This window comes from Elephantulus edwardii, unplaced genomic scaffold (genome assembly GCF_000299155.1).
Source record: "Elephantulus edwardii isolate Elephantulus edwardi_28Jun2011 unplaced genomic scaffold, EleEdw1.0 scaffold00063, whole genome shotgun sequence".
Lineage (NCBI taxonomy): Eukaryota > Metazoa > Chordata > Mammalia > Macroscelidea > Macroscelididae > Elephantulus > Elephantulus edwardii.
The window spans coordinates 4,771,703-4,797,144 of record NW_006399813.1 but is presented as its reverse complement, the minus strand read 5'-3'; the positions used below and the strand labels follow the sequence as shown (position 1 = coordinate 4,797,144).

At 44.8% G+C, this 25,442-nt stretch overlaps 1 protein-coding gene across 1 annotated transcript in view; it reads right to left on the bottom strand.

The window, feature by feature from the left end:
• Positions 1 to 13,085: 13,085 nt before the first annotated feature.
• MFSD4 (major facilitator superfamily domain containing 4) overlaps positions 13,086 to 25,442 on the bottom strand; it is a 78,803-nt gene continuing 66,446 nt past the window's right edge. The window contains exons 7-10 of the mRNA XM_006887988.1: positions 22,729 to 22,876; positions 16,708 to 16,778; positions 14,882 to 15,002; positions 13,086 to 13,168 (exon numbers count right to left, since the gene is read on the bottom strand). Coding sequence (XP_006888050.1) covers positions 13,086 to 13,168; positions 14,882 to 15,002; positions 16,708 to 16,778; positions 22,729 to 22,876 — 423 coding nt within the window. The remainder of the gene's footprint in view (positions 13,169 to 14,881; positions 15,003 to 16,707; positions 16,779 to 22,728; positions 22,877 to 25,442) is intronic.

Below are 25,442 nucleotides of genomic sequence, written 5' to 3'. Positions count from 1 at the left end.
CAAGGCATGGAGCTGGGCTTCTGCAGCTTAGGAAGGCTTTAAACTTGGGGTTGAAGACAGTGCTTGGAATATAAAGTGAGAATATGGGAACCGCCCCCAATCTCATGAAAGTCTGTTCACTGCCTGGGCATTGTGATTTCGTATTCCTGGGTCACAGGGTGGTACATGTTGACTTTTACTGGTGATGAACCTGAGTATTTGAAAATTGGAGACACTTAAGAAAAAGATTCAGTTGAATAATTTGAGACCACGAAAGTCCTAGACAGAAGATAGGCAAAGTAAAGGGCCCTCTTTTCCTGCTCATTTTCTTTTGCATATTTATCTCTTTCCTTTTAACTTAAGGCTCTAAACAGATTATGATAGTTAAAAAATGTAATTAGGAAGATGAAATGCGAAGGGAAGTTTCCTGTCAGTTGTGAGGGAAAGCAGGGCTCATCATTCCTTTCAATTTCTTTTTAATTGGGGAAGAACATAGTTCATTTGAGAATGCACACACATAGGGACTGAGTTGTTTGTATTAGAGGTAAACAATTTAAGCCTGATGTCTGAATAACCACATTTATAAAACATTACCCTGAACAACCAGGGCCAGATGCAGACAGATTGGTTGATTCCTCAAACCCTAAACTGACATCCTCTCCACAAGGAGGACTTTTTGTTGATATATTTCATTTCAAAGCCCAGGGTGAAATTATATGCTGCCTCCACCACCTTACCCATTAAACTCTTATTTTCACCTCAGAAATAGTTCCTTTAACTGAGTCACGTGAATGGAATGGAATGAGAGAGTAAGGACAGTGACATTTTGAGACAAACCAGAGTCTTCCAGATACATAATCTTCCCCTTAGGTTGTTTATAAGCAGTCTAGAGACAGGGCTATACTAGCTCTTCCATAGTGGAAGGGAAATTGTCATTACCTTTATTTATGTAAGCTGGAGATCTGTTACTGGTTCATTTGCGGTTATCACCTGAAAGCTGGGTGCCTGAGAAGTGCAATAGTGGTTTCGGACAGCAGTGCTCGGCGCTAATGGGAAGGGAGCCATGCATGATGATGCAGTTTGCGTGCCTTTTTGAAAGGGGACCTTGACCTCTCCACAGCACTTTGAAATAGTTTATTAGGTGAATAAATGTATTATGCCTAAAGTGATAGATCAGTACAGACTGATGAATTAGCTAGAAGTTTTAAATTTGCAAAGAACAGAAGTATTTTACCTTTTTTTTTTTTTTTCATTAAAGGAGAAAAAGCCATGTGTCTGTTTTCAGAGACAGTATCTTTGATAGTCTTAGCACAGGGATGTCTGGGAGCCAGGGGTACCAGAGAAAGACAGGAGTAGCAACTTCCTCCAAACCAGTTTTGTCAGTCTTCTTTCTATAAACCCACCCAGGACACCTCTGAGAGGTGTGAAGTTTTCGGAAGTTGATGACAGTCTGCCTTCTCTTTGAGATCAGCTCATTTGGGGGATGCTTGTGTATATGTCTTTGTCTATGTATTTTCCTTTTATTAAGAAAAGTTTACAACCTTAGCTCAAGCTATGAGCTAGAAATCTAGAGATTTACATGCTGTTTTAGAGGTTAAAAAGGGTAAGACTGATTGTCAAATCTGTTTATCTGGCACGCTTTCTGGCTTTCTTCATACTGTTTCTCAGAGGGCAAAGGAGATTATAGACTTGGGATCCTGGAGCAGTGACTCCAGACTGTTGATCATATCACTTCAGTCCCATTCACACCTTGCATTGTCTGTGTCTAGTCCAACAACATTTTTCCCTCCTGATCTCAGAATTTCTGTTGAGGTTGTGAGGTTCTAAAAAGTAGCTTTTGTTATTTCTTTCTAGTGAATTTAAGCACAGTTAAAAGGCACTCCGTAATTGTTCAGAGAAGCAGTCTCCAAACTTTTTGAACACACCTCTTCATCAGTGGAAAGTTTCAGCATACAGTTAACCTTAATAACAGCCCATACATTTCTATGTACAATTACATGCGACTGTACTAATGAATAGGACCCCTGGCGGCATAGTTTGTGACATGTGAGGCTGGCTGCTAACCGAAAGATTGGTAGTTCGAATCCAGCAGTCACTCTACAGGCAGAAAGAGTGGACAATCTCTTCCCATAATGATCTACAACTCCATAGAGGATTGCCGTGCCATCCGACAGAAATGACCTGACACCAGTGGGTTTATAATAATGAAGCACAATGGTTAAACACTGCTGCTAACCTTCCTGCAAGGTCAGCAGTTCAGACCTCTCAGCAGCTCTCAGAAAGCCATGACAGTCAGCTTCTGCAAAGATGACAGCTTGGTAAACCTCGTCAGCCAATACATGGGGCCTCCATGAGTTGCGGCTGACCCAGTGACACACACTGGTGCCACACTAATGTCTGCCCGTTAAACAGGCACAAACCAGAAATCCAGTATAACTTAAAAAGTACACACGGCAGGAAGTTCCGACAGTCCCCTGGTTGTCTTCTGTATGGTCTGGAGGCACATCCTCAACTGTCCACTGACTCAGGATATTGCTTCTCTGTTGAGTCTGGAGGAGAAAACAATGTGTGTGCGTGTATTTACAGATCTATCTATCTCCATTTGTCACGATGCTGAGAGAAACCTTCTGCATGTTTTCTTTTCATGTGAAATCTTTTCCAGGAGAGCTTGTCATCAGTATTCTGAAATGTCACATTCATTCTTTTTCATAAGTTGCCAAATAACAACCCTCTTCCAAATGTGCCCCAGAACTTCGTGCATGCTATTTTTGACAGCAGCCTGTTGTCTCTGCCCTCATTGTATTATAGGCATGGTTCTGTGGCTTATTTATTTTACTGGCCTGTTTATAAAATTTTAAGGCTTCTTTAATGTTACATTTTACCAACAGTTTTTTTTTTTCAGGTTTCTTCCTGGTTAAATATGGGATAACTTTCATTTTCTAATCAGTTTTTGTTCAGTTTTTTGGGAGCTGAGGTGACATTTCAGCATCTGAAGGAATGCTTTTCTTGATGGCCCTGTTTATCTTTTCATTTACTGTTTGTTTGGGTTTTGGTTTTTTTAAATGCCACTTAACCTGCCAGAAATTTAGAAATGTGCCATTGTTGTGTAAACAGGTGTGGGTATCGAGAGTAAGTGTCTATGCAGAAGCCTCAGGGCTCCGAAGGAATCAACAGACCAGCAGAAATGCACAAGTGTGCCACTGTGTAGTCTGAGGAGATGACAGAGTGTATGAACTTCTGACAGAGAGTAGAAGAGTTGATCATGTTCTCTTCAGCAGACTGGCTGACTCGAGAATGGTTTCCGTGGAAAGTATTTAGCTCATTATCTGCTTGGCTTTGGGTCAGCGGGCAAATGATTTGTTAATTGTTTTGAATGCTGCTGGTATTGACCGAGGCAAGGTGCCTCTCGTGTCCTCAGGACTCCACTTGCTGGAGTTGTTGCAATCTTAGAATCTAGGATTCTTGTTGTGGGGAGTGTATTAAGCAAGCCGACCACTTGCTTTCATTTCTTGTGCTTGGTAGAACTCATTAGTACAAAACATCATGTTTTGACCTGTGAACTGAGCACATCTGAAAGGTGAGTTATTGGCATGGAATAAATGTTCCATTGCAAGCTGCCAGTTTCCTCATGCCACTTTTTCATGACTGTGATAAAGCCACAGCCTACCAGAAAGTAGCAATTTCTAGATGCTGCCATTCACCCTTAACCACCATGAAAGATGGGAATCCAGAGTGCTCATGTGAGGGGCAGGTGGTGGCTTTAGACTTCCTACAGAAACTCCACCGTTCCCCTGATGTCAAACCATTAGCAAGAAAATACACAATGAAGACAATCATACTAGCTTTCTGTACTTTAATCTTTTTTACTTAATCTAATATATTAACTAAGTAATTTGGTCTTAAATATTTTGACTGAAATACACATCAGGAAGTTTAAACTTCCACTTTGAAATATATAATTAGGGGTCAGAACATTTGTTTCCAAGTCATTTTGATATATTGGGTAATGAGAGAGAGTGTGTGTGTATACACACAGCGTATGTGTACTTTTCAGAGGGAACACATGTTACTCATTCTTCAGACTAGAAGTAGCTTCTAGGCTATTTTATTATAAAACTGAAAAATTAAAAACCCAGACTTACTCCATTTTGCAGTTGCCACTTCTTAAAGATGAATGCCTTGTACATTTTAGGTTTTTCCACACCTAAATCATGCGTCTTAAAGATTGATTGTTCCAATTTGAGAGAACAATGCTCCTTGTGACCTATTAGAAACAAAATCATCTTGAAATGTTCTTATATATGATTGGGATATTTAGGTAATCTAATTATTAGGGATACTTACCCTCTTTTTTAAAAAATTGCATATTTGATTTGGTTGAGCAACCAATTCCTCAGGAAGGAGGTTTCTATTAGAAGCAGAATTTCTACAGTACAGCGTTCTGACCCTGGATCGATGCACTAGTGGAAGGATTCTGGCATGGTGACCTAATTTATCCTTTCAAAACCTATATATCCTCAGCATTAGTCTCAGCTTTGCCTTGTTTTCCATCTCATAAGGGGCTATTCTGGCTCTTGTTTCTTCCAAGGATTATGAGCCTGGCTAGGACAGGCCTGGGATCTTCTGGACCAGGGGTGCCCTGTGGCTGGGCCAGAGCTCTAGCAAAGGGAATCACTAAAGCACCCTTGGAGTTCAGGGGTGGGGATGCCGTATACTGGTGACCAGTCACTCGGCACGTCCTTGGCACCACTGTTAGCACTGTTTTGTTTTTAATAACTGGAAGCACTTAGTTATTATTTTGTTTAGTTTCACCCTGAGGCAATTGAAGGTCAGGGAAGTAAGGTCTTCTTTGTTTTCTGGGATATAAGACTCTTTGGAGAAGGGACAAACAGATTACCTAATGAGCCATTCTTCTAGGCTCTCTGCATGGGATGAATGCTCTTTTGACCAGGCTGTCTTAAAATAATTTACAAACTTTAAATATTGTACTTTGTGGAAATATATCCATTTTTTATTGATTTGAGGGATTATATTCAACTTTGTTAAGTATCCAATTTTAATTATTTTTTCTTTTTTAAGCATTTTTGCTTATTGTTGCTCTGTAGGGGACATAGTCCCTTGTAAGACATTTCATTTTTTGTCTGTTTTTGGGGCAGTATTACAAGTAGCCTTTATATGTATATTACATTCATTGCTTATGTAACATAGTAGCATATTAGTGAAATTAGCTAAGATGCACATATGTAAAAATAGGAAAAAATTAATGCAATTAATTCTTGATTACTTTAGGCCTGTCTGTTTGATTTGGCCCTAGATCTTTTGCTAATAACAATCAGATCTGCCTTCACTTTTGCATTCTAGCACTTTCATTTATCTTTGTGGTTAAGAAAGATTAAATATGAAACTCAGTTCAGTCATTTTGCTACTGGTTAGCTTTGGGCTTAAGCATTTGGTTTGAGATTAATAAATTGTTTTAGGTTTTTTTAAACTAATATTAGTTTTTAGGATTATGTCCTTTATTTACTGAATAGTCAAATTGGGCTAAAAGAGAAAACTAGTATATACGTTTTGGAAGAGAACATTTTTTTCACAAGCCATACTGCATCCTAAAATGATCCCTCCCAAGAAGCACCTGGGAATGAGTGTAATTAGTGGGAAAATGAGTGTAGTTAGGTGTTTTGCAATTTCAACAGCCTGACACTGACACCAGTGTATGGTGGCCTTCACTTAAAAGAGTCAAAGGTGTTAAATAGTAAATTCTTGATTTTCATTCACCCAACTTAAAAAGCATGTATGGCATGGGACGGCTGCACTGTGTGCTCACATAGGTCTTAGTGTGGGATGTGTGGTAATAAGAACTCCTTGGGGTGCTTTGCTTAACGCTGGATGAGATCAGCTGAGAAATGGTTACTTCCATGTTTATTTCTTGAAATCTTTGTCTTACAATACTTGGTGTCCGCAGCTTGTCTTGAGATAGAATGCTTATACATGATGCAAGTGCTCACCTGCCCGAAGGAAGGAAGAACTGCTTGTGTTACTAAGAATTCGCTTGAACTCATTTCAGTGTGATTGCCAGTAGGGAGACCGTGAAGTATTGAAATCACCTTTTTTATATCCCTTTTATCATTGAAAAGCACTTAACTTGGTAACTGCTAACCATTATGAAACTTCCCATTCAATGTTGATGAACTGGAGAGGAACTGCCACTTCCGGTCACTCAGCAGTTCAGACTCACCTGTCGGGCACCAAAGGGGTCTTCTTATTTTGAGGTCGGTTAGGATGATGCTGGCCAGAGTCTTGAATTCTCCTGTTGGAAGCAAGGAAACTTTATGTAGCATTTAGTTGGGTGAGGCAGGGTTGTGCTAGCACTTTGAGGGCTTTATTATATGCTGCTTTTAAATGGGGGGGGGAAGTGTAAATGATGCTCAATGCCCCTCCCAACACAGGCGGGAGTTGTGCTGAATAACCAGCCAGGTGATGCTTTTCTATTGCTTCAAGTTTTATGCAAAACTTTTGTTAAATTCTATAATGGTGATACACATCTTTTTAGCAAAATGATACATTTCAAAAACTATTTTATGTAAGAACTGACAGAGGACTCTGCTTTATATAATGTAAACCAGCTTTAAGAAAGCACCATAGCAAATTTACTAAAGTTCAAAATGTTATGTTAATAGATATATGTGCAACTAGATAATGGACTACAGTTGTATTTTTTTAAATAAATATTTTTAACAAAAACTTGATCTTTCTGAGTGGATTCATTTTTCCCCTCACTCCCACTCCGTTGGGGTCATCTCTCTGTGATATTTTCATCCATGTGGAATGTGCGTGTGGACAAAGCTCAGCCTTCCCGACAGTTGTCACAGAATCTGGGCTTCTTTGGGTAATGATTATCTGCATTAGAATGTTTAAAGCCCAGCTTAGGGCAGATGGTGAAGACAGAAGATTGTCAAATGACTGAAAAATAGAAAAATAAAGACCACTGAGTGGCTAGAGAAAGTATTTGTTACCTAAAATATTTAAAAAATTTAATCATATTCTTCTATGCTAGCTCTTATAAGAAGTAACTTTTGCTTATTTCAGATCTCGATAGTTTCTTCATGGAGTTTTTGAGCTAGGAAACTAGATACTTTAATTAATTTACGGCATTGAAGTCTAAGGGGGAGAGAATAGTCTAAAAGTATTATATTTTAGGGCATTATTTTTATCGTAGGAGTATGCAATGAGGGTTGTAGAGTGGATTATATTTGGGCTTAGGGGGGGGGGTTGGGGGAGGTGGGGGGGGGATTGTGTACCAATGAGGGAGTTTTTCTTTTGCGTTTCAAGGAGAGGAGCGGAGGGGGGAGGGGTTTGTGCGGGGAGAAGGGTGCAACAATGAATGAATGGAATCCCAAAATCTCTGTAGATGTTCATTGAAATGAAAAATAAACAACCTAAATTTAAAAAAAAGTAGTATTGCTAGCCCAAAGGCACCACTTCTTTGACAGTTTGACCAACAGTTCTGCTGGAGAAAAATGAGTGATCAAACTCCTATTAAATTTACAGTCTCAAAAAAAGAGCTGCTAAACGGGTTAGGTAAGAGTGGATTCTGGCTCAATGGCAATGAATTTGAGTTCTTATTAGTATGCTAAAAAAATTAATAAAGCTTTGTTGAAATGAAAAAAAAAATGAAATCAGGCCTTTTTAGAACTGGGATATGTCATGACCACGTCCCTTCCCCCGGGAAGCTGCTCTCTGGTGGGCTTCCAGAGCTGCTGCCATCTGGTGCAGGACTGCAAAATGAAGGAGAAGAAACATTATGTAGACCAACCCCAGCTTCAGAGACCCACTGGGACATATATGTCCCTCTTAGTGTAACAGTCTCTAGATTACCTGAATTTTTCACTTCATTCAAAATGCTTTTCATAACTCAAAACTCATGGTTTAAATGAAAAATCTCCAAGCAGGAAATAATCTGCTCTTGAAAAGGTTTTTGGTAAAATGAAAGCAACAGGCAGCAAAATCTCACGAGAGAAGTCTGTTTCCTGTCTTTAGGTGGAACTTTTGTTGCGTGGTACATGACAGGGAACTGGAGGGTAAGGAGTTGTGCTGCCACCCCAAGGGCTGGCAGTTCAAACCCACAGAGAAAGATGGATGATCTTCCCATGGCTGGGGAGTGGCTGGGTCGGTTCAAACTGCCAACCTTTTGGTGAGTAGTCAAGTGCTTAGCTTGCACCACCAATCTCCTTGTTCTTCAGACAGGCTTTTCCCAGGTGCAACCCATGGCTCTGTATCAGATCCGCCCAGGGACTTGGATGACTTTTTCCATCAATGTCCTTCAGGTTTCTGAACAAATGGTACCTCCTCAGGAAGCTTCTCTTGACATTTTAGTTTGCTTGGCTCCCCAGTCAACACTCTTGGCACCAGCAGCCAGGAAATTAAAAGACTTATTACAATGGGAAAGTCTGCTGTTAGGGACCTTTACAAAGTACTAAAGAGCAGTGGTGTCACTCTGGAGACTAAGGTGTGCCTGATATAGGCCATGGTCTTTGCAATCAGTTGTTATGTGTCAGAGAGCTAGACAATGACTAGAGAGGATAGAAGGAGAATTGATGCCTTTGAGCTGTGGTGCTGGAGACGAGTATTGAATGTACCATAGACAGCTAAGAAAACAAACTGGTTCAACCAGGAGAGGGTTAAACCAGGCTGCTCCTTCTGAACCTTCATCTGACATACTTTGGACATGTTGCAAGGAGGGACCAGTCCTTGGAGAGAGGGATGTCATGCTTGGGAGGGAGGAGGGACAGCACAGGAGAGGAAGACCCTCTATGAGGTGATTTGATTCAGAGACTAGGGTAATCAGGGTGGGTGTGTCGGAGACAGATTCGCACAGGATAGAGCAGGGTTTAGAGCTGTTGTACATAGGGGAGCTATGAGTCGCAAGCGACTCGACAGCACATAACAACCTTTCCTTTATGGCACTTAAGTTATCCCTTATCCCTTGCCATCTTGTACCATTGGTTCTCTATTTTCTGTATTTTTCACCTACTGTATAATCTCAGGATAATGGAGATTTGTGAGGAACATAGTCCTCAGAAAAATTAACTATACCAGGTGACAAGGCAGGAAAGATTGTCAAAACCCTGCAGAAAAGGCTATAGTATTCAAAATACTTCTGTTTTTCTATTTCATTCAAAATGCTTTTCATAACTGAAAACCTAGTTTTCAGTTTTTGACAAGTAAATCAAAGCATTCTAAGTCTGTGTGCTCAGACTTGACTTTGTGATTAGAATAATCACTAACTTGGGAACAATTTCTAAGGACTAATGGAAATGGCAAACACAGGGAGGGAGCAGGAAGAGTGCTGTTACATCAGAGGGACTTGAACTAATGTCATGAGACAACATATATAAATTGTTGAAGGGAAAAATCATTATACTCCGTAAACTTGCATAAAAAATAAGATCATCCTAAATTGATCTTATTACCTTATTATCTTAGGATAAGTTGATTTTATCCCAACTTGACGGTCCAACTTGAGTATCAACTTTTAAAACAATTACCAGTTTTGAGAACCTATATAGTATGAGAGAGACTGTCTTAAAGTGAATAGGTCACTTGTACCTATAAAAAGACTTAGAAAGGATGATTTGTTTTTACCTTATTTTCGATATTTACAAATAGTCATCAGACCCTTTAAAATCTGTTTAAAAATGTGTTCTTGAAATATTAATGCATAAAATAAAGCTGGCTTCTCTTTACCAAGGCCATCCCTCACTAAAGCCGTTATGTGCTTTTGAGTTGGAACTGGCTCTTCGCTGACCCTCAGTGGCTTTTCACAGGCTGTAAATCACATGGCAGTAGGTTGTCCATCTTTCTCCCATAGAGCAATGGGTGGATCTGAACTGCCTGCCTTTGGGCTGGTAGTGTAACTCCTTACCTTAGACTGTAAACTTAGTTCTGGCTGGCATCAATACTGAGTAGATATATTATTTTTAAGCATTAATGGATATGGTTAAAATAATACTGGATCACCAGCTTTCAGGAGAAGTTGGGTCTATGTGCCTCATAATAGTCACCAAACATATAATTTCTAAACTGCTTATGAAGAAAAAGAACAATTGCTTTATAAAGGAAAAACACGCCTGTATTTGCTAACCTTTATTTATGGAGCCTTTTCTATGTCAAGTATATAGTATGTTCTCTCACATAATCTTCCTGAATTCCTTTGACATAGGGTCACTCATGGACAGACTTGCTGTAGATTTGGAAATGACTCACTGCTGGCCCTGCAGTGGGCATCCAAAGCTGTCACACCAGAAGAGACTGTCCCATCTTTCTCCCTCAGAGCTGCTGGTAGGTTTGAGCCGGCAGAGGCGCAGCCTTTGGGTGAGTTGGGCAGCTCTGTGGACGACACCCATCAGAGCTCCCTTTATGAGGTAGGCTGCTCCTTGGAGGCAAGGATTGTCAAGTTCCGTCTCACATACTTTGGGCATGTTGCTGTGAGGGTCCAGTCCTGGGAGAAGGGACATCCTGCTTGGAAGGATGGAGGGACAGTGCAGGAAAGGAGGAGCCCTGATGAGATGGAATGGCTCAGTGACTAGGGAGTACGTGTGTCAGAGCCAAAGAAATTAGCTCAAAATAGGGCAGAGTTCAGAGCTATTGTACATAGGGTCGTTGTGTGTTGCAGGCAACTTGATGGTACATAACATTGTGTAGCGCTGAGGTGGAACCTACTCAAAGCTAATTGTCCAGTGCATTTTCAGAGCCAGTTAAATGCACGGGAGGAGACTATCCATCTTTCTCATGCAGAGCAACTGGTGGTTGAAACTGTACATTTGCGTTCGCAGTCCAGCTCCTTACCGTTAAGCAAGCAGAGTTGTCTTTGACGTAAAGTAGTTGGGTTGTGTGCCAATGAGTTAGCTGACCCTCCAGCATGTTTTCAGAGGCAGTAAATCGCATGGGAGGAGACCGTCCATCCTTCTAAAGACGGGAGTAGGTGAGGTTGATAGGGCCTGAGTAACCTGCCTGTGGCCATGGAGTTAGGCAGGGGAAGCCAGAGCTCGATCATCCATAGCTGGATTCTCATCAGTAGGCCACACTGCAGGGAGATGGCGTTCGTTAAGTTAGGAAGCTACACTGTTGGTGGTGGGGTCTTTGAGTCCTTCCTGTCTCATAAGGAAGCCATGTGACAAAGCAGAACTGCCCCAGAGAGTTTTGTCCTAGGCTGTATGTAATCTTTACAGAAGCAGGTGCCCTGATGAGCCGCTGGTTGGGTTTGAACTGCCAACCTTTCCGTTACCAGTGGAGCACCATATGATGACTACAGATCTTTGAAAAGCCTTGTAGCGTCCAGGCATGAAAATAAACCACAACACCGGGGACAGACTACACAACACCGGGGACAGACTAGCGAATCATGATTCAGTTTAATTTTTATATTTATACATGTACATTTTTATATACATAGAGAAAAGTGCAGACAGACCATTATATAATCAAACAGTCACGGGAATGGCCATTTCATGACATGCAGAGGTCTCAATACTCTTATCCCTTGAAAGCCAGTGTTTGCATTCTCTCCTTGCATTCCTCCAGAATGTGCTACAGGGAGCAGCTCCAGCTCCTGATAAGGGCTGCCTCCAGCATCCTGCAAGCTGGACTTGTTCAGCAGGCCCAGCTGCTTCTGTTAAAGACAGACTTTGACACAATCTAAAGAGGTTTGTTTTGTTCTCCCTGTCTAGAAAAGATGTAGAATTTAAATTAGATGTTTTCAGAAACTCTCAGTGCTGTTTCTCCGAATTATTCCCTAATTTATTCTCCCTGGCAACTTCTGGACCAATTCACGTCAAAAGTCAGCAGTGGGATGCTGGCAAATGTTCAATGACTAGCCCTCCAAAGCCTGTTTCTGCAGGACTGACTTCAACCTCCTGTCACCCTTGAAGACAGAGAAACAGCCCCATACGGTTTCTAATACTGTAATCTTAATGGAGCAGACAGTTACGTCCTCCTCCTTGGAGCAGCTTGGTGGGCTAAAAAGGTTGAACGTTCAGAAATCAGCTGACCACCACCTAACCATCCCATCACCCGGGCTCCGGAGGGGAGGCGGGGAGGGAAGAACGACTTGCAATCTTGCCTATTTCTACGGGCTAAATACTCCCAGCTGATTTTAACCTACTAACATACCATGTAAGTAGCATGAAAGCGTAAGTCAAAACAAAACATAATAATTAGGAAGTGATGAGTTCTGGGTATGTGTCACCTTATTTTTAATATAATTTATCATTTTTAGTATCATAATATTATTTATCGCTTTGATTTTTAAAAATAGCTGTTCAACACCAGCTCTCAAAATGAAAATGCAGCAAACAGCTTTTAAAAGCGGGGGAGCTCTGGTGGCCTAGTGGTAAGGAGCTGCAACTACAATCCCAGAGGCGCACGGTTCGAATCCACCAGATGCTCTGCCAGGGAAGGAGGGACAATCTCCTCCTGTACCAGTCAGACCTAATTTGACGGTACACTCACACAAAAATAATAAAAAAAACTTTTTAAAAAAATAAAAAAAAAAAAGCTGGCACGTGTTCACCCCAGCTGAAATCAGTGCCCCGCAGATTGCACAGGTCCGACTTTTGATGCTTTAGAATATACATGAATGGCAATCCGCTTTAGGAGTCTTGGGACTTTGGACTATTAATAAGTAAAAAACAAATCTTTTGAGCATGCCTGGGAATAATCTGGGCTGCATTGGTCATTGAGCCTTACAATTTCAACTTCATTTCCAGGCTTCCAACTAGGAGTGATTGCAAACCCAGGGTGTGTGTGGTGCCCGGGTGAGACCGCAAGTAGAGGTCAGCATATGGCTGTCTTCCTTCTCAGGTGGGACAGTATCCTGGAAGCTCTTGTCAAGAGTCTGAGTCAGAAAAAGAGGAAGGCAACTTGAATAGCCAGCTAAATGCCTAACGATTTGCCTGGGAAAGACCCAGGCCTCTGGGCTCAATTTAACGTCTTCTACTCAATCAGTATTTAGTGGAGAGGATTTGAACAAAGTGGTCAGAGAGACGGCTTCCACCTCCTCCCTCAGTTTCAACGGCGTGGTCTGCGTTGGCGTTCAGGGCTGGACGTGTTCACGTGCCTTCCTCCCCCAGCTTCACCTCCCTCTGGTAGCACTCTGAAAACTCCATCCCAAATGATTTGTCGTGGGCAGGGGCTACAAAAAAAGAGGAACAGGTAGCATGTGTAAGCAGCACTGATTCATTGCAGCAATTGGTCATCCTGAGAGCTGAGCCAGGCCCTTTGTTTCCTAGGCTTCTCAACAAGCAGAGCGAAGCGTCAGGCACGCTGGACTGCATGAGCTGTTAGTGGAGGCAGTTTTGCTGAGATTCATGTCCAGAGCTTGGGGACTATTCATTTCCTTTTGCCTCTCATAAAAAAATAAAAAGACATTTAAAGAGTGGTGTTCGGTACCTTTGAGTCCATTCTGACTCACAGCGAGCCCCGTGACAAAGGAGAACTGCCCCATAGGGTTTGCTAGGCGGCCGTTTTCATAGGAGCATACAGATCCCCAAGGCTCCTTCCCCAATGGGCGAGTCTGAACCGCCAACCTTCTGGTTAGCCTCTGAGTACTGAGCTTTGTTGCACCCTCAGGGCTCCCTCGAAAATGTTGCTCATTTGCAATTTGGCAACTGTTGACTAACGGGTGTTTTAGCTTACATGGAGGAAGCTCTGATGGCATACTGGCAAGGAATTGCACTAATAACCTTAAGGCACACGGTTCTAATCCACTAGCTGCTCCATGGGAGAGAGATGGGCAATCTCCTCCTGTGGGAATTGTTGTTGTTGTTGTTACATGCCGTCCAGTCACCTGTGACGCATAGTGACCCTATGGACAATAACACTGAACCCTGCCCTGTCCTGAGCCAGTTTCACTCTGACACACCCAGTCCCACTGCCCCAGTTACCGTGTCAATCCTTCCCATCCAGGTCTTCCTCTGAAGACCCACTGAATGAGCTATGAGTCTGCCCTGACTTGATGGTCCACAACAACGGGCTTACGCGGTGGTGCTGGGGTTCGGGGCCAGACCACAACCAGTACTACCTCTCTTAGGGCTGCTCCGCTCTTGGGCTGTTTCTGTTTGGCTGGATGGTTTTTGTTTTAACCCATTTTTCTTTGGGACCTTGAAAACTGAGTGTTTCAAGTGTTAGTACGCCCACTCATTGGAAGGCAGGTTGGCGGATGCCTGCTCTTCAGTCTTTTCTAGAAAGGGGGGAGAGCTGTGTCTGGGCACGTTCTCTCGAGAGCGAACCGGGCACACGGCCGGCACAGCTGCTGGCCACTGCGCGCCCCAGGCGGAAGGGCAGGGAAGGGCTCAGGATCATGAAAATAGCTTTGGGACTCCCCCTGCCTGGGGTCCCCAGGAGACAGACTATTCTTAGGAGGTGTCTCTGCCCAGAAGGCACTTTTCTTGGTCATTTAGCCTGAAAGCCTTCTTTCTGAAAAATCGATTTGGACTGGAGTCAAAATCCTGAACGGCAGAGTGCTGGCCAGTTAGGCCACTGGGCCAAGGTCCAGCCAAGGAGGCCAGCTCTGCCTCTTCGTGCCCTGGCAGGGCTGGAAAGCATCTTGGCCTATGCCTCCGGGGCATGGTGGATACAGGAAGCCAAGTTCATGCCCCAAATTCACAATCGCCATCTCCCAGCACAAAACCATGAGTCAGGCTCCCACTCCCACCTGCCCTGAGAGCCCAGCCCAATCGCCTGGCGAAGCAGGAAGAGGAGGAAAGGAAGCTGGAGAAAAATCAACATTTCCTTGCATTTTCCTTGGAACAAAACAGCATTGGTGGCGTGCTAAGAGCCACAGAATTCCCCCCTCATCCCAGTTCTGTTTTCCTCCTCTTGTGGAGCAATGGACTCTTCCCCTTACCTGATGAGAGTCCAAGGTGCATCCTGTGGAAAAACAGGAGCAAGACATAGAAGGCAAACGCCAAGCAACCAAAGATCACGCCACAGACCAGGAAGCTGTAGCTGCCCTGAGCCTGGAATATCTGCCAGAGGGGAAAACACAGAGAGACGGGTGTTAAAACCTCCCATGAAGATGGATGGGAGGAAGCAGCCTTCTCCAGCCCCTGGCAGGCTTTTCAGTCAAGTTGAGGCCCATCACCCCAGGAGAGGGAAATGCGGATAGGAGGGATGGTTTGGCTGCATTTCAGGGCTGTGCTGCAGGAGGAGGCAGAAATCCTGCTCAAAAGGCAGGTGTGAACTCCGTGACCCTCTTCACCCAGGGTTCTAGACTCTTCTGAAAATCTTCCTCTCATCAGTGAAACTCCAACCACGTTAGGTGTTCCTTATACTTACAAAGCCTAACCAGACAATTGCAGAGGAGAAATACACATAAAATCTATCATGGAAATTTTTTAAAGTGCCAAAGTAGCATATGGCACTCCCAAGGACCCATCGCTCTACTTGTAATAGTTAGCAACACTTCCGGCCATCACCCTCACCCCCACCCTGCACTTGATTATGCAGAAGTCTCAGACAGTGCATTATTTCCATGCAGGGCACAGCATAAGGTGGGGCTTCCCACCCACGCCGTGGGGACAAGAGAGGGAGACAGCAGGCTCGGGTGGTGCTCAGGGGCATTCTGGAAGCGGGGAGAGACCCTGGTTGGAATGCCACCTCTGTCAGTCACTAGCAGCGTAACCGGCCTAGGACAAGTTGCTTAATGTTTCTGAGCAGTAGTATCTTCCACTACAAAAAGAATAACAACATCTCTGGTACACTGGTCAGTGGTGGCTCTCGTGTTGACTCCCCTCGCGCTCACCCCGTGTGTCAGGGCAGAGCTGTGCTTTACGTGATTCTCAATGACTGAATTTCAGAAGTCGATCACCAGGCCTTTCAGCCAAAGTGTCTGCTGGTGGACTTGACTATCCAGCCTTTTGGTTAAGAGCCAAGGATATTAACTATCTGCATCCCTCAGGGATTCTACATCTCTGTCAATCACATCCATGTTTTACTTGTTAACCCCACATAAAAGGACCAACATCAACTTTTTATGACCTTCCACCCTCACTCCTGACAAGTGAATTAATTTTGAGTATAGCAATCCTCCACTGAGTTTCCAAGGCGTAAACCTCTGAAGGAGCAGATTTATCATCTTTCTCCCTTGCAGTGGCTACTGGATTCAAACCACTGACCTTTCAGTTAGCAGCCCAACATGTAACCCAGTACACCCCCAGGGGCCCTTCTTCAACTATGACTGTACCCCTTTTATTCCTGGTGAACAAAGGAAACATGGGCGTGTCTGAAGAGAACTAGGGGTGCTGCAACTGGACCAAGGCAGGAGCTGAACAGGAAAGGTGGGCTCAGTGCAGGTGGCTGAGGGCTGTGAGGTGAGGCTGGGCATGGTAGGCTGAGAGGATGGGAAATGAACTCTGACTGCAGCCCCAGCCCTCCCTCGCATGGTCTTCGAGCCAAACAGCACTCCCCAGGCTCAGCTGGCTGCACGCCTGGACAGACCCCTGTGTGTGATGGCCTGAGCACTCATCCCCTCACTTCCCGGGGTCCCACAGGTGTCCTCTCAGCTCTCCATGCTGTCTCTGACCCGGTCCAAGGGACCACAGGCTTGGGGGGTGTGCCTGTTCCATGAGAGGTGCAGGAAGGGCCTGGTGGGGTTCAGAAGGTAGGTGCTGGCACCCTCTCACCTGCTCCAAGGTGTGCTCCCAACTGCCCCCACCTAGAGTTCCCACCTACCGAACCAACCAGCAGCTGGAGTGCCATCTCGCCGATCCCCGCCCCCGTCACCAGCACCGTGGTTGCACAGCCTGACAAAAAAGAAAGGGATTGGGCTTGAGGGAAGCAAGTTAAAGCCTACGGCCGTAGATTTGGTTAGCAGCCAAATGCTTTGATCACTTTGCCACCAAAACTCATCTGTTGTTATGCATCATTGAACTAACACATAGCTGATCCTCCAGAGGATTTTCAGAGGCAATAAATCACAAGGCAGGAGATTGCCCATCCTTCTCCTGTGATGCAGGTGGTAGATTCGAACCACATGCCTTTGGATTGGTAGCACGACTCCTTAACCACTAAGCCACCAGTGCTCAAACAACAAAATAATGTTGTTCAGTGCTATGAAGTCAACTATGACACACAGTAACCCTGTGAAGAACGGATCTGAACCTTGCCCTATCCTGCGCCACTGTCATGGTCTCTGTCGTGCTCGGGCCCACTGGTTCAATCACTGTGTCAACTCATCTTGTTGAGAGCGTTCCTCTCTTTCAGCGACCCTCTACCTTTTCATGCATTACACTGGTTAAGGAGCCATGCTGCCAACACAGAAAGAAGCTGTTCAAATCCACCAGTTGGTCTGTGGGAGAAAGATGATTACTCTCCCCTCTCGTGATTTTTCAGCCTCTAAATGTCCACTCGTGGGTCAGCTGTGAGTCGGCTCTGACTTGGTGATAATGAGAGGAGTGACAGTTCTCAGAGAGACAAGGCCTGAGGACAGAAGTCGGCTGTTTCTGGGCGAGCTCCAGACAACGGCCTGACTGCATAAGAGGACTATTTGGAGTCTTACAATTTCTCAGCCTTCAGCCCTTCATTTCGCTTTGGAAATGCTCAGGCCATACTGTCATTACGTTCCCTCCTTGTCCTGAAACCTTCAATTGCACACACCTGTTTTCAGGGTAAATCCCAAGTTGCTCGGTTGTGGTTGTCAGGTGCCGTGGAGCTGGCTCCCACCCCTGGTGGACCCTGTGTACAAGACCCTGCCTGATCCCGCACGCTCCTCGGACACTGCTGTGCGTGAGCCCACGGCTCCAGCCACTCCGTCAGTCCATCTGCTGTTCTGATGCTGACCCTCTCTTACCGAGCAGGATGGCTTTTTTCCAGGAACTCACCTCCTCCTGAGACCATGCCCAAAATAGATGAGACTGAGTCTCACGACCTTGCTTCTAAAGACCATTCTGGTTGCCTTCCTTCCAAGATATATTCGCTTGTTCTTGTAGTAGAATATTCACTTAGCCTAGTCCGATTTGGGCTTGAACTAAGCCTGGTTCAGAACTAAGCTTAGTTCAGGCCCTTCCCCATTTAATTATCACAAGCCTTTCCAGAAATATGTCCTGGCAAGTGTTAATCACCACAGCTGGGCAGGAAGACCTTCAGCTCCAGGACAGGAGACAGTGGCGGGAGGTGGGGGGAGTCTTCTGCTGTGGACAATATCCCAGTATCAGAGACAGTGCGATTGGCACTGGACAGAGCAGAGTTTGGGGCTGTTGTACGTAAGATCGCTATGAGTCGCAAGCGACTCAACGGCACATAACAACAACAACCCAGCATTGCATTGTTTGATCACCAGCCTCTGATGAGCCCAAGCTTTTGAGTCAGACTGGGGTTCTGGGCCCAGCTTTGTTACTTAGGCAAGTGTTCCAACTTCTCTAGGCCTTGGGGATCTTCTCTGTAAAACAGACATCGCAGCACCTGCTTCCCGGGGAGGTGTGGCAAGCCCTGGCTCTGGCATAATACCCGCAGACGGCTTATTAGCATAGTGCTGCTGCCATACTGAGTACCTTGAAAAGCAGGCCAGCTGTCTGCTCACGCCCTTTCCTAATGCCTTGAAGATAAACCCCACAGGCTTTCCCGTGGTCTGAGGGCCCTATGTACCACCGCTGAGAGTTCAGGGCCAGCTCTGCCTGCTCACCCCCTATCCTTGAGTAGATCCTCTGGTTCCCGCAAACACTCCCCGCAGGGCTGGAGCATGCTCACTCTCTCCATTCTGAATACTCCTCCTTTTTGTCTGGCAAAGCAGTGCTAGTTCAGGAGTCGCTGGAAACTCTGAAAGCCTATGAGGCGCTTCTTACTGTCCCACAGGGTCTCTGAGTCAGAATCAGCCCAGAGGCAGTGGGTTTGAGTGGGTTGGCGTAAACAGTAAATGTGTTCAGATGCTGACAGAAAGGTTAGAAGTTTGAGTCTGCCCAAAGAGCTTTGAGAGAAAGGCCAGGTGATCTACTGAAAATGCAGCCACTGAAAACCCTACAGGACAGTTGTATTCAGACTCACGTGGGAGGACTCAAAAGCTGGCATCATGAGTCAAGCTGATTGTTGTTAAGGGCCGTCTAGTCGAGTACAGTTCAGAGCGGCCCTGTGAACAGATCTGAACCCTGCCCTATCCTGTGTCATCCTCACAATCTCTGACACACTTGAGTGCATCACGGCAGTCGTGTCAATCCACCTGGGTGAAGGTCTTCTTCTCCTTCACTATTCCTCCACCTTTCCAAGCATGCTGCCCTTCTCCAAGGAACAGTCTCACCTAGAAACATGCCCAAAGTACATGAGATGAAGCTTCAGCATCCCTGCTTCTAAGGAGCACTCTGGCTGCATCTTCTCTAAGATGTGTCTGTTTTTTTTGGCAGTCCACAGGATATTCAGTATCTCTCCTCTAGCACCACAGCTCAAAGGCATCAATTCTTCTATCATTCATTGTCAAGCTCTCAAATGCATAACAGATGATTGAAAAGGGCATGATCTTAATCAGGCTCACCTTAGTCCTCAATCTAGTATCATTCCTCCTCTGTAATTTGGAGAGGACTAGATAGTAGCTATTTTGATATCCTTCCTTAGTCCTCAAACTTAGATTAGTTGGATTAGCTGCTCCTCCTCTGTGCTCCCTCAAGTCCTCACTTCCTCCTTGGCACTAACTCCACTGCCAGCCTTGTCCACAAGCCTAAGGCCATGAAAGGAAGACTAGGCTGGGACTTTTGGTTCACTGGTGTGCCCAGAGCTCCTCAGCACAGTGACACGTGGTCCATGGAGCAGACAGACACTGAACAAATTGACTAAAACAGTCATCATTCCCTTCTATTCTGGGCTTCAAGTTCCTTCCAGTCTTCATTATAATGATTTCTATCTCTGGCCTGTGTTCTCACACGATTCATTCGCTGCCCTCGTCCCACCCTGCAGCCTGGAATGCCTTTCCTGCTCCTTTCTGTCTTTCCAGATCCCAGGCCAGCTCACACACACCCAGGAACTCAGCCTTTCTGGAGGTGAGGCCCAGCTATCGATTGGCTGTTCTGAGCCCTCCTGGTAACTTTAATGTCCAGTCAGGGCTGAGCACCAACGGGCCAAGCAGATACAGAGAAACAGGCCATGGTGCTATTCAAGCAGTCTGGGCAGGTAAATGACCAGAAAGACCTAGACTCAGGAAGGGGCAGTGAGAAATGACGAGGATGGACTTGAAGGATGAGTTACAGACACAATCAAACATTATAACTTACCATTATGGTTGTTATTACAGTTTAATTGACAAAAGCTGGACTCTCTGTAAGGCTAGAGGTGGAAAATGCAAATATTTTCCACTAACAGTGACAGAAAAATGTCAAAGGTGGAAAAACTTTTGAGAGCTAGAAAAATAAGGCAGTTCTTGCTCTGCTGTTTAATGTTGTGTTGACCACATAAAACCCTGTGGGATATGCTGGGTTGTGGTAACACCAGTGGTGTTTCATTGTCCTACTTCCTTCCTTAAGGTGTGCAGCTGGGGGTGAGGACGGAATCTGGGTGCTTCCCCGCCCTGGGAGCCCACTGAATCTGCTCCTTCTTAGGACAGGGCATGTGAGACAGAGAGAGACGGTGACTCCTGGGTCACGTCCCGGGGCATCGAGTCCTTAGCGCAGAAGATGGATGAACAAGTGACATGATGAATGGATGGTGGTGACTACATCCACCCACTCATTCAGCCATCTTTCAACAGGGCCAGGCTGTGATTTGAGGATATTCCTGTATAATATTCCTGTATAAGAAAATACACTGGTGCTGAAACGAAAACACAAAATAAATTTGATTCCTTGATTCCTTTTTGTTGCATGAACTGCTTTCTCTTTTAAATGCTGTTATGTGCTGTCACGTTGGAAATGACTCGTAACTGACCCTTCAGCAAGTTTTCAGAGTCTGTGAATCACACGGGAAGAGACTGTCCATCTTTAATCTATGGAGTAGCTAGTAGATTTGAACTGCCTGCCTCTGGGACTACTAAGCCACAGAGCTCCACTCTTTTAAATAACAAATGTTGAAACAGTCTCTAGTAGGGCCTCACACAGGCAGATATGCAAGGGAACCTGTGAGAGCAAGAAAGTGAAGGACCTGACACAGTACAGCCTCACCACTTCTCTATCAGTCAGTTTAGTGGAAAATATTTGTGTTTTCTGCCTTCAGCAGGTCCCAGCATCTGAGAGTTTGACTGGATGTTTTTATGGATCCAGAAGAATACAAATAAAACAGCTAACAGGATAATTTTTACCTACTTTGGAGTGGTAGTTCTGAACACTTGTATTGTTTGAGGCCTTTGCAATAATAACACACCATTACTACAATTTTATTTAAAAGTTCCATTTTGAATTGTACAGTTTGGTGAGTGGATATGGCAGGAGGGAAGTCAATGGGAAAGATCCAGGTGAAAAGACAGGGTGATGATGGGCAAGGTCCAATGGTGGTTAATGTTATAAAATGTAATGCATGAGAATGATTGTATGAAACACAATGTCAATGGAGAATAGTGTGTGAAACACAATGTATATAAACTTTGCAAGCAAACCAATAAAAAAATTGCACATTCACTACAGAAAGCATCTGATTCTTACTAGCTGCTAGTGATATTATTTGGAGATTATGCTAAGATTTCAAGGACCCTGGCTCTCCCTGTCACTCATTATAGTGGATAAGTGAGGGGTCTCATTCTCCCCACACAGCTATTGCCCCTCTCCTCCTCTAAGAAAATACAATCCCTCGTTTTAATGCTAGTTTTCCAACACTCTAGAGCATCTCTACTTCTAAGGCTAATGCTAAATGTTCAAAACATAATTAATTTTAATTAACTCATTAAATAAAGATCTTTGCTACATGCCCTTGGAAGGCACAGGAGAGTGGAGAGGGGTTAGTGGTGAGAAGTAGGGTTTCTGACATCAAAGAGGCTATATCACAACCCCAAAGCAGGTGTGGAGTCACCACCCCCAACCCTCTAAGCTTCAAACATCTTCAACAACAAAGCAAGGAGGGAGGCTACTGATAAATGAATGATAATGTTCCCGGGCACCTTGGCTTTTCTTTTGAACTTGGCATTTGCAGGCTATGCGTAGTGCACAAAATGTTAGCTGGATGTCAATTAAACACATTGCCATGGTGTCAATTCCAACTCACTTCCCTTCTGTGGGAAAGGATTATTGTTGTTATTGTTGAGTACCAACGAGTCAGAAGCAGTTAATCCCAACAGGCAGAAACTGCCCATCCTTCTCCCAGGGAGCAGCTGGTGGATTCAAACAGTGTGTCTTGAGCATTGCAGCACAGCTCCTTACCACTAGGCCACCAGAGCTCCCAGTGGGAAAAGCTAGAGAGCTGCTTTTTAGTCTCTGAAATTACACCCTTTACAGAAACTGACTGGCTCATTGGTCTCTTACCAGAGCAGCTGGTGGATTTGAACTGCTGATGTTTTGCTTAGCAGTTTAAGGCTTTAACCACTGCAGTTATTACCCAGGAAAAGGGGCATGTACTTCAAGCCTCGTGTCACACTGATCCGAGCATAATTTTGAATAGAGGGACTTTGTGAGTCAGAACAAGTTCCAGCTGGGAGTCTGCTTCATCAAAGCCAGGAGGACAGCATCCATTTCTCCAAGAAGCTGGAGCTGGAAGGGGATGCTAGAACATTAGACAGATGGGGCACGGGGTGCGGAGCAGGAAGTGCCACTCTAGAACGCCCTTCTCTGGGTTCTCAGCCCCTCCACTCACCTTTGTAATGGAGAATGTCCTCAGTGTAAGCTAGCATGCTGGGGAAGGTGCTACTGAGGAACAGCCCCAGACTCGCTGTCCCCACAAACAGGAAGATGACGTTGTAGGGGAAAATGAGAAGCACCAGGAATGTCGCCACCACGCCAACCTGTCACAGCAGAAATAGGGGTTTAGCAATTTGGAAAATCAAGCACCCACTAGGCAAGAGGGAAGATCACATGCCAGAAAACACGAAAAGAAAGGTCTAATCCCGGGACGCTCACTGCTGAAGACCCATTGTGCCACCCAGCGGTCCGCACGGGAATTACAACTTCCTATTCTGGCATCTGTGAAGGAAGCCCAACAAAGTAAGGGAGCACAGCGAGGTGGGCGCACCAAGCTCTGCACACTGGCAGCCCCACACCCGTTCATTACGCATTTGGTGAGTCAAAACCGCCTGTCCTCCAAGGCCTGACTTGTAATTCCCTCCGCATCATCAGCTTTCTGCTCTGCTGCCTTGTCCTGCATGAGCCATCTCTTTTCCCTAAGAGCCTGAGCTCCCTAAGGAAAAGTGGAAAGAAAGCCCTTGGCCTGGGGGGGGGGGGGCGCCGCTGGCTGCGGTGTCTCCATCGCCTGGGTATCCAAGCAGATCTCACAGGCTGTGTCTGTCAGTGGCTATGGCAACCAGTGTGGCTTCCTGCAGCCTGCAGCTTCCGCTCGGATTCTCTTGGGCAGATTCTCATCTGTGGTTGGATTCAGTGGTTCTCCCCACAAAGATGTGGGCGTCGGCTTCTCTGAAAGAAGCCATGCGTGTAAACTCCCTGGGCACTTGTACTGTGTCCTGCAGGATCAGAATGAATCAGGATTGTCTCGACTGCAGTGCGTCTGATTAGGGTTTTTTAGAACCCTAGTGAGCTCTGGTAGCTTAGTGATGCAATCCCGAAGGCATGCGGTTCAAGGCCACTCTGGGGAAGCCAGGGTCAGCTATGGGTTGGTTCTGACTCTGTAATACACAACAGTGAGCACTTAAAGGAACCGTGGAGGCTTGGTGCTTTATGTGTTAGGTGGCAAACCTCAAAGCACTGGGGTCAGGGATGAGGCTGTCTCTTCTCACAAAAATTCATCCACTGAGAAGCCGGATGGAGGGTCCCAACGAGCCAGAATGACTTCATGCTAGTTGGTTTAATAATGACTTATATTCCAGTCAAGTTAGTTCTCACCTGGACTCCTCCAACACTCCTGCCAGGAAAATTCACTAGGGTTTATGCTTCTAGTTCCACCAGGGGTTCTGTTGTGTATTTTTATTAAAATAACCCCTATTACTTTCTCTCTCTTTTATTATTGTTGTAAAAATATAGATAACACGACATTTGCCAATTCAACATTTTTCACATGTACAATTCCGTGACACTTGTCACATCCATCATGTTGTGCAAACATTGCCAGTATCTGTTGCCAAATTTTCAGACACACACACTCAGGGCTTCCTATATAAAGATTTCCCACCTTCTTCCTCCTGTGCCTGGAAACCAACAAACATTAATCTCCATGCATGTCTGTTCTGGATATTTCATATTAGCTGGCTCTGTGACATAAATCAATCATGAAAAATAACCCAATTTCTGAGTTCTTAAGTAGGTCTTTACATCAATATGGTGTATTTTCCCCCCCTACAGCCCATCTGTGAAGTAACTATAGGTACCATGAGATTAGCGGTAAGACCCAGGCCTGAGACCCCACTTTGTTGTTTACCAGTATCTGTGAAAGCACCACTAATACTTGGTGGTGAAACCATGTAAATAATTAAGGAATTCTCTGTTCAATGTGAACTTGTAGACAAAATGTGTTGTTATTAGGTCCTGTTGAATCAACTACAACTCATATGACTCTACAAACAACAGATATGAACCCTGTCCTATCCTATGCCATCCTTGTAATTTCTGATGTACACGATGTCACTGTGTCAATACATCTTGTCGAGGGTCTTCTCCCTTTCACTGACTCCTGTCCCAGTATTTATGTAGAATTGTTGTTGTGTACCACAGAGTCAGAACCGACCCACAGCTGACCTTCCAGCGGGTTTTCAGACACCATTAATCGCATGGAAGGAGTTTTCCCATCCCCCCATGAAGCAGCTGGTGGTCTTGAACTGTGTGCCTTCAGGATTGCAATGCAGCCACTAGGCCACTAGAGCTCCCTATTAGGAGTCCTGAGGGTACAATGATTGAAGTTTTCAACTGCTAACTTAAAGGTTGATGGCTCTGCTCTGCCAGCTACTCTGGGTGAGTTATAAAGTCACTGTGCCTAATACACATGGTGGCTGGCTTCCTTCAGACTTTCTTCACTCTCAAATCAGATTTCCACTCATCCCTAGGCAGTCAGTCAGTCTAACAGCAGCTGGTCACATGACCAACCTAGAGGAGGAAGCCAAGGCTGACTACTGTCAATGTTCATACCCTCACTTTCTACTTCAAGGTCTCTGGAATTTGTTTTGGACTAAATTATATCCCTAAATTATTTGTGTTGTGATTCTGACTCCGATATCTACCTACTTAAGTATGACTCGTACCAACCCTGTGAACAACAGATCTGAACCCTGTCCTATCCTGTGCCATCCACACAATCTCTGACACACCAGAGCCCATTGTAGCAGACACTATCTCAATCCATGTGACTGAGAGTCTTCTACTCTTTCACCAACCCACCTTTCTAAGCATCGTCTTCCTCTCCAAGAA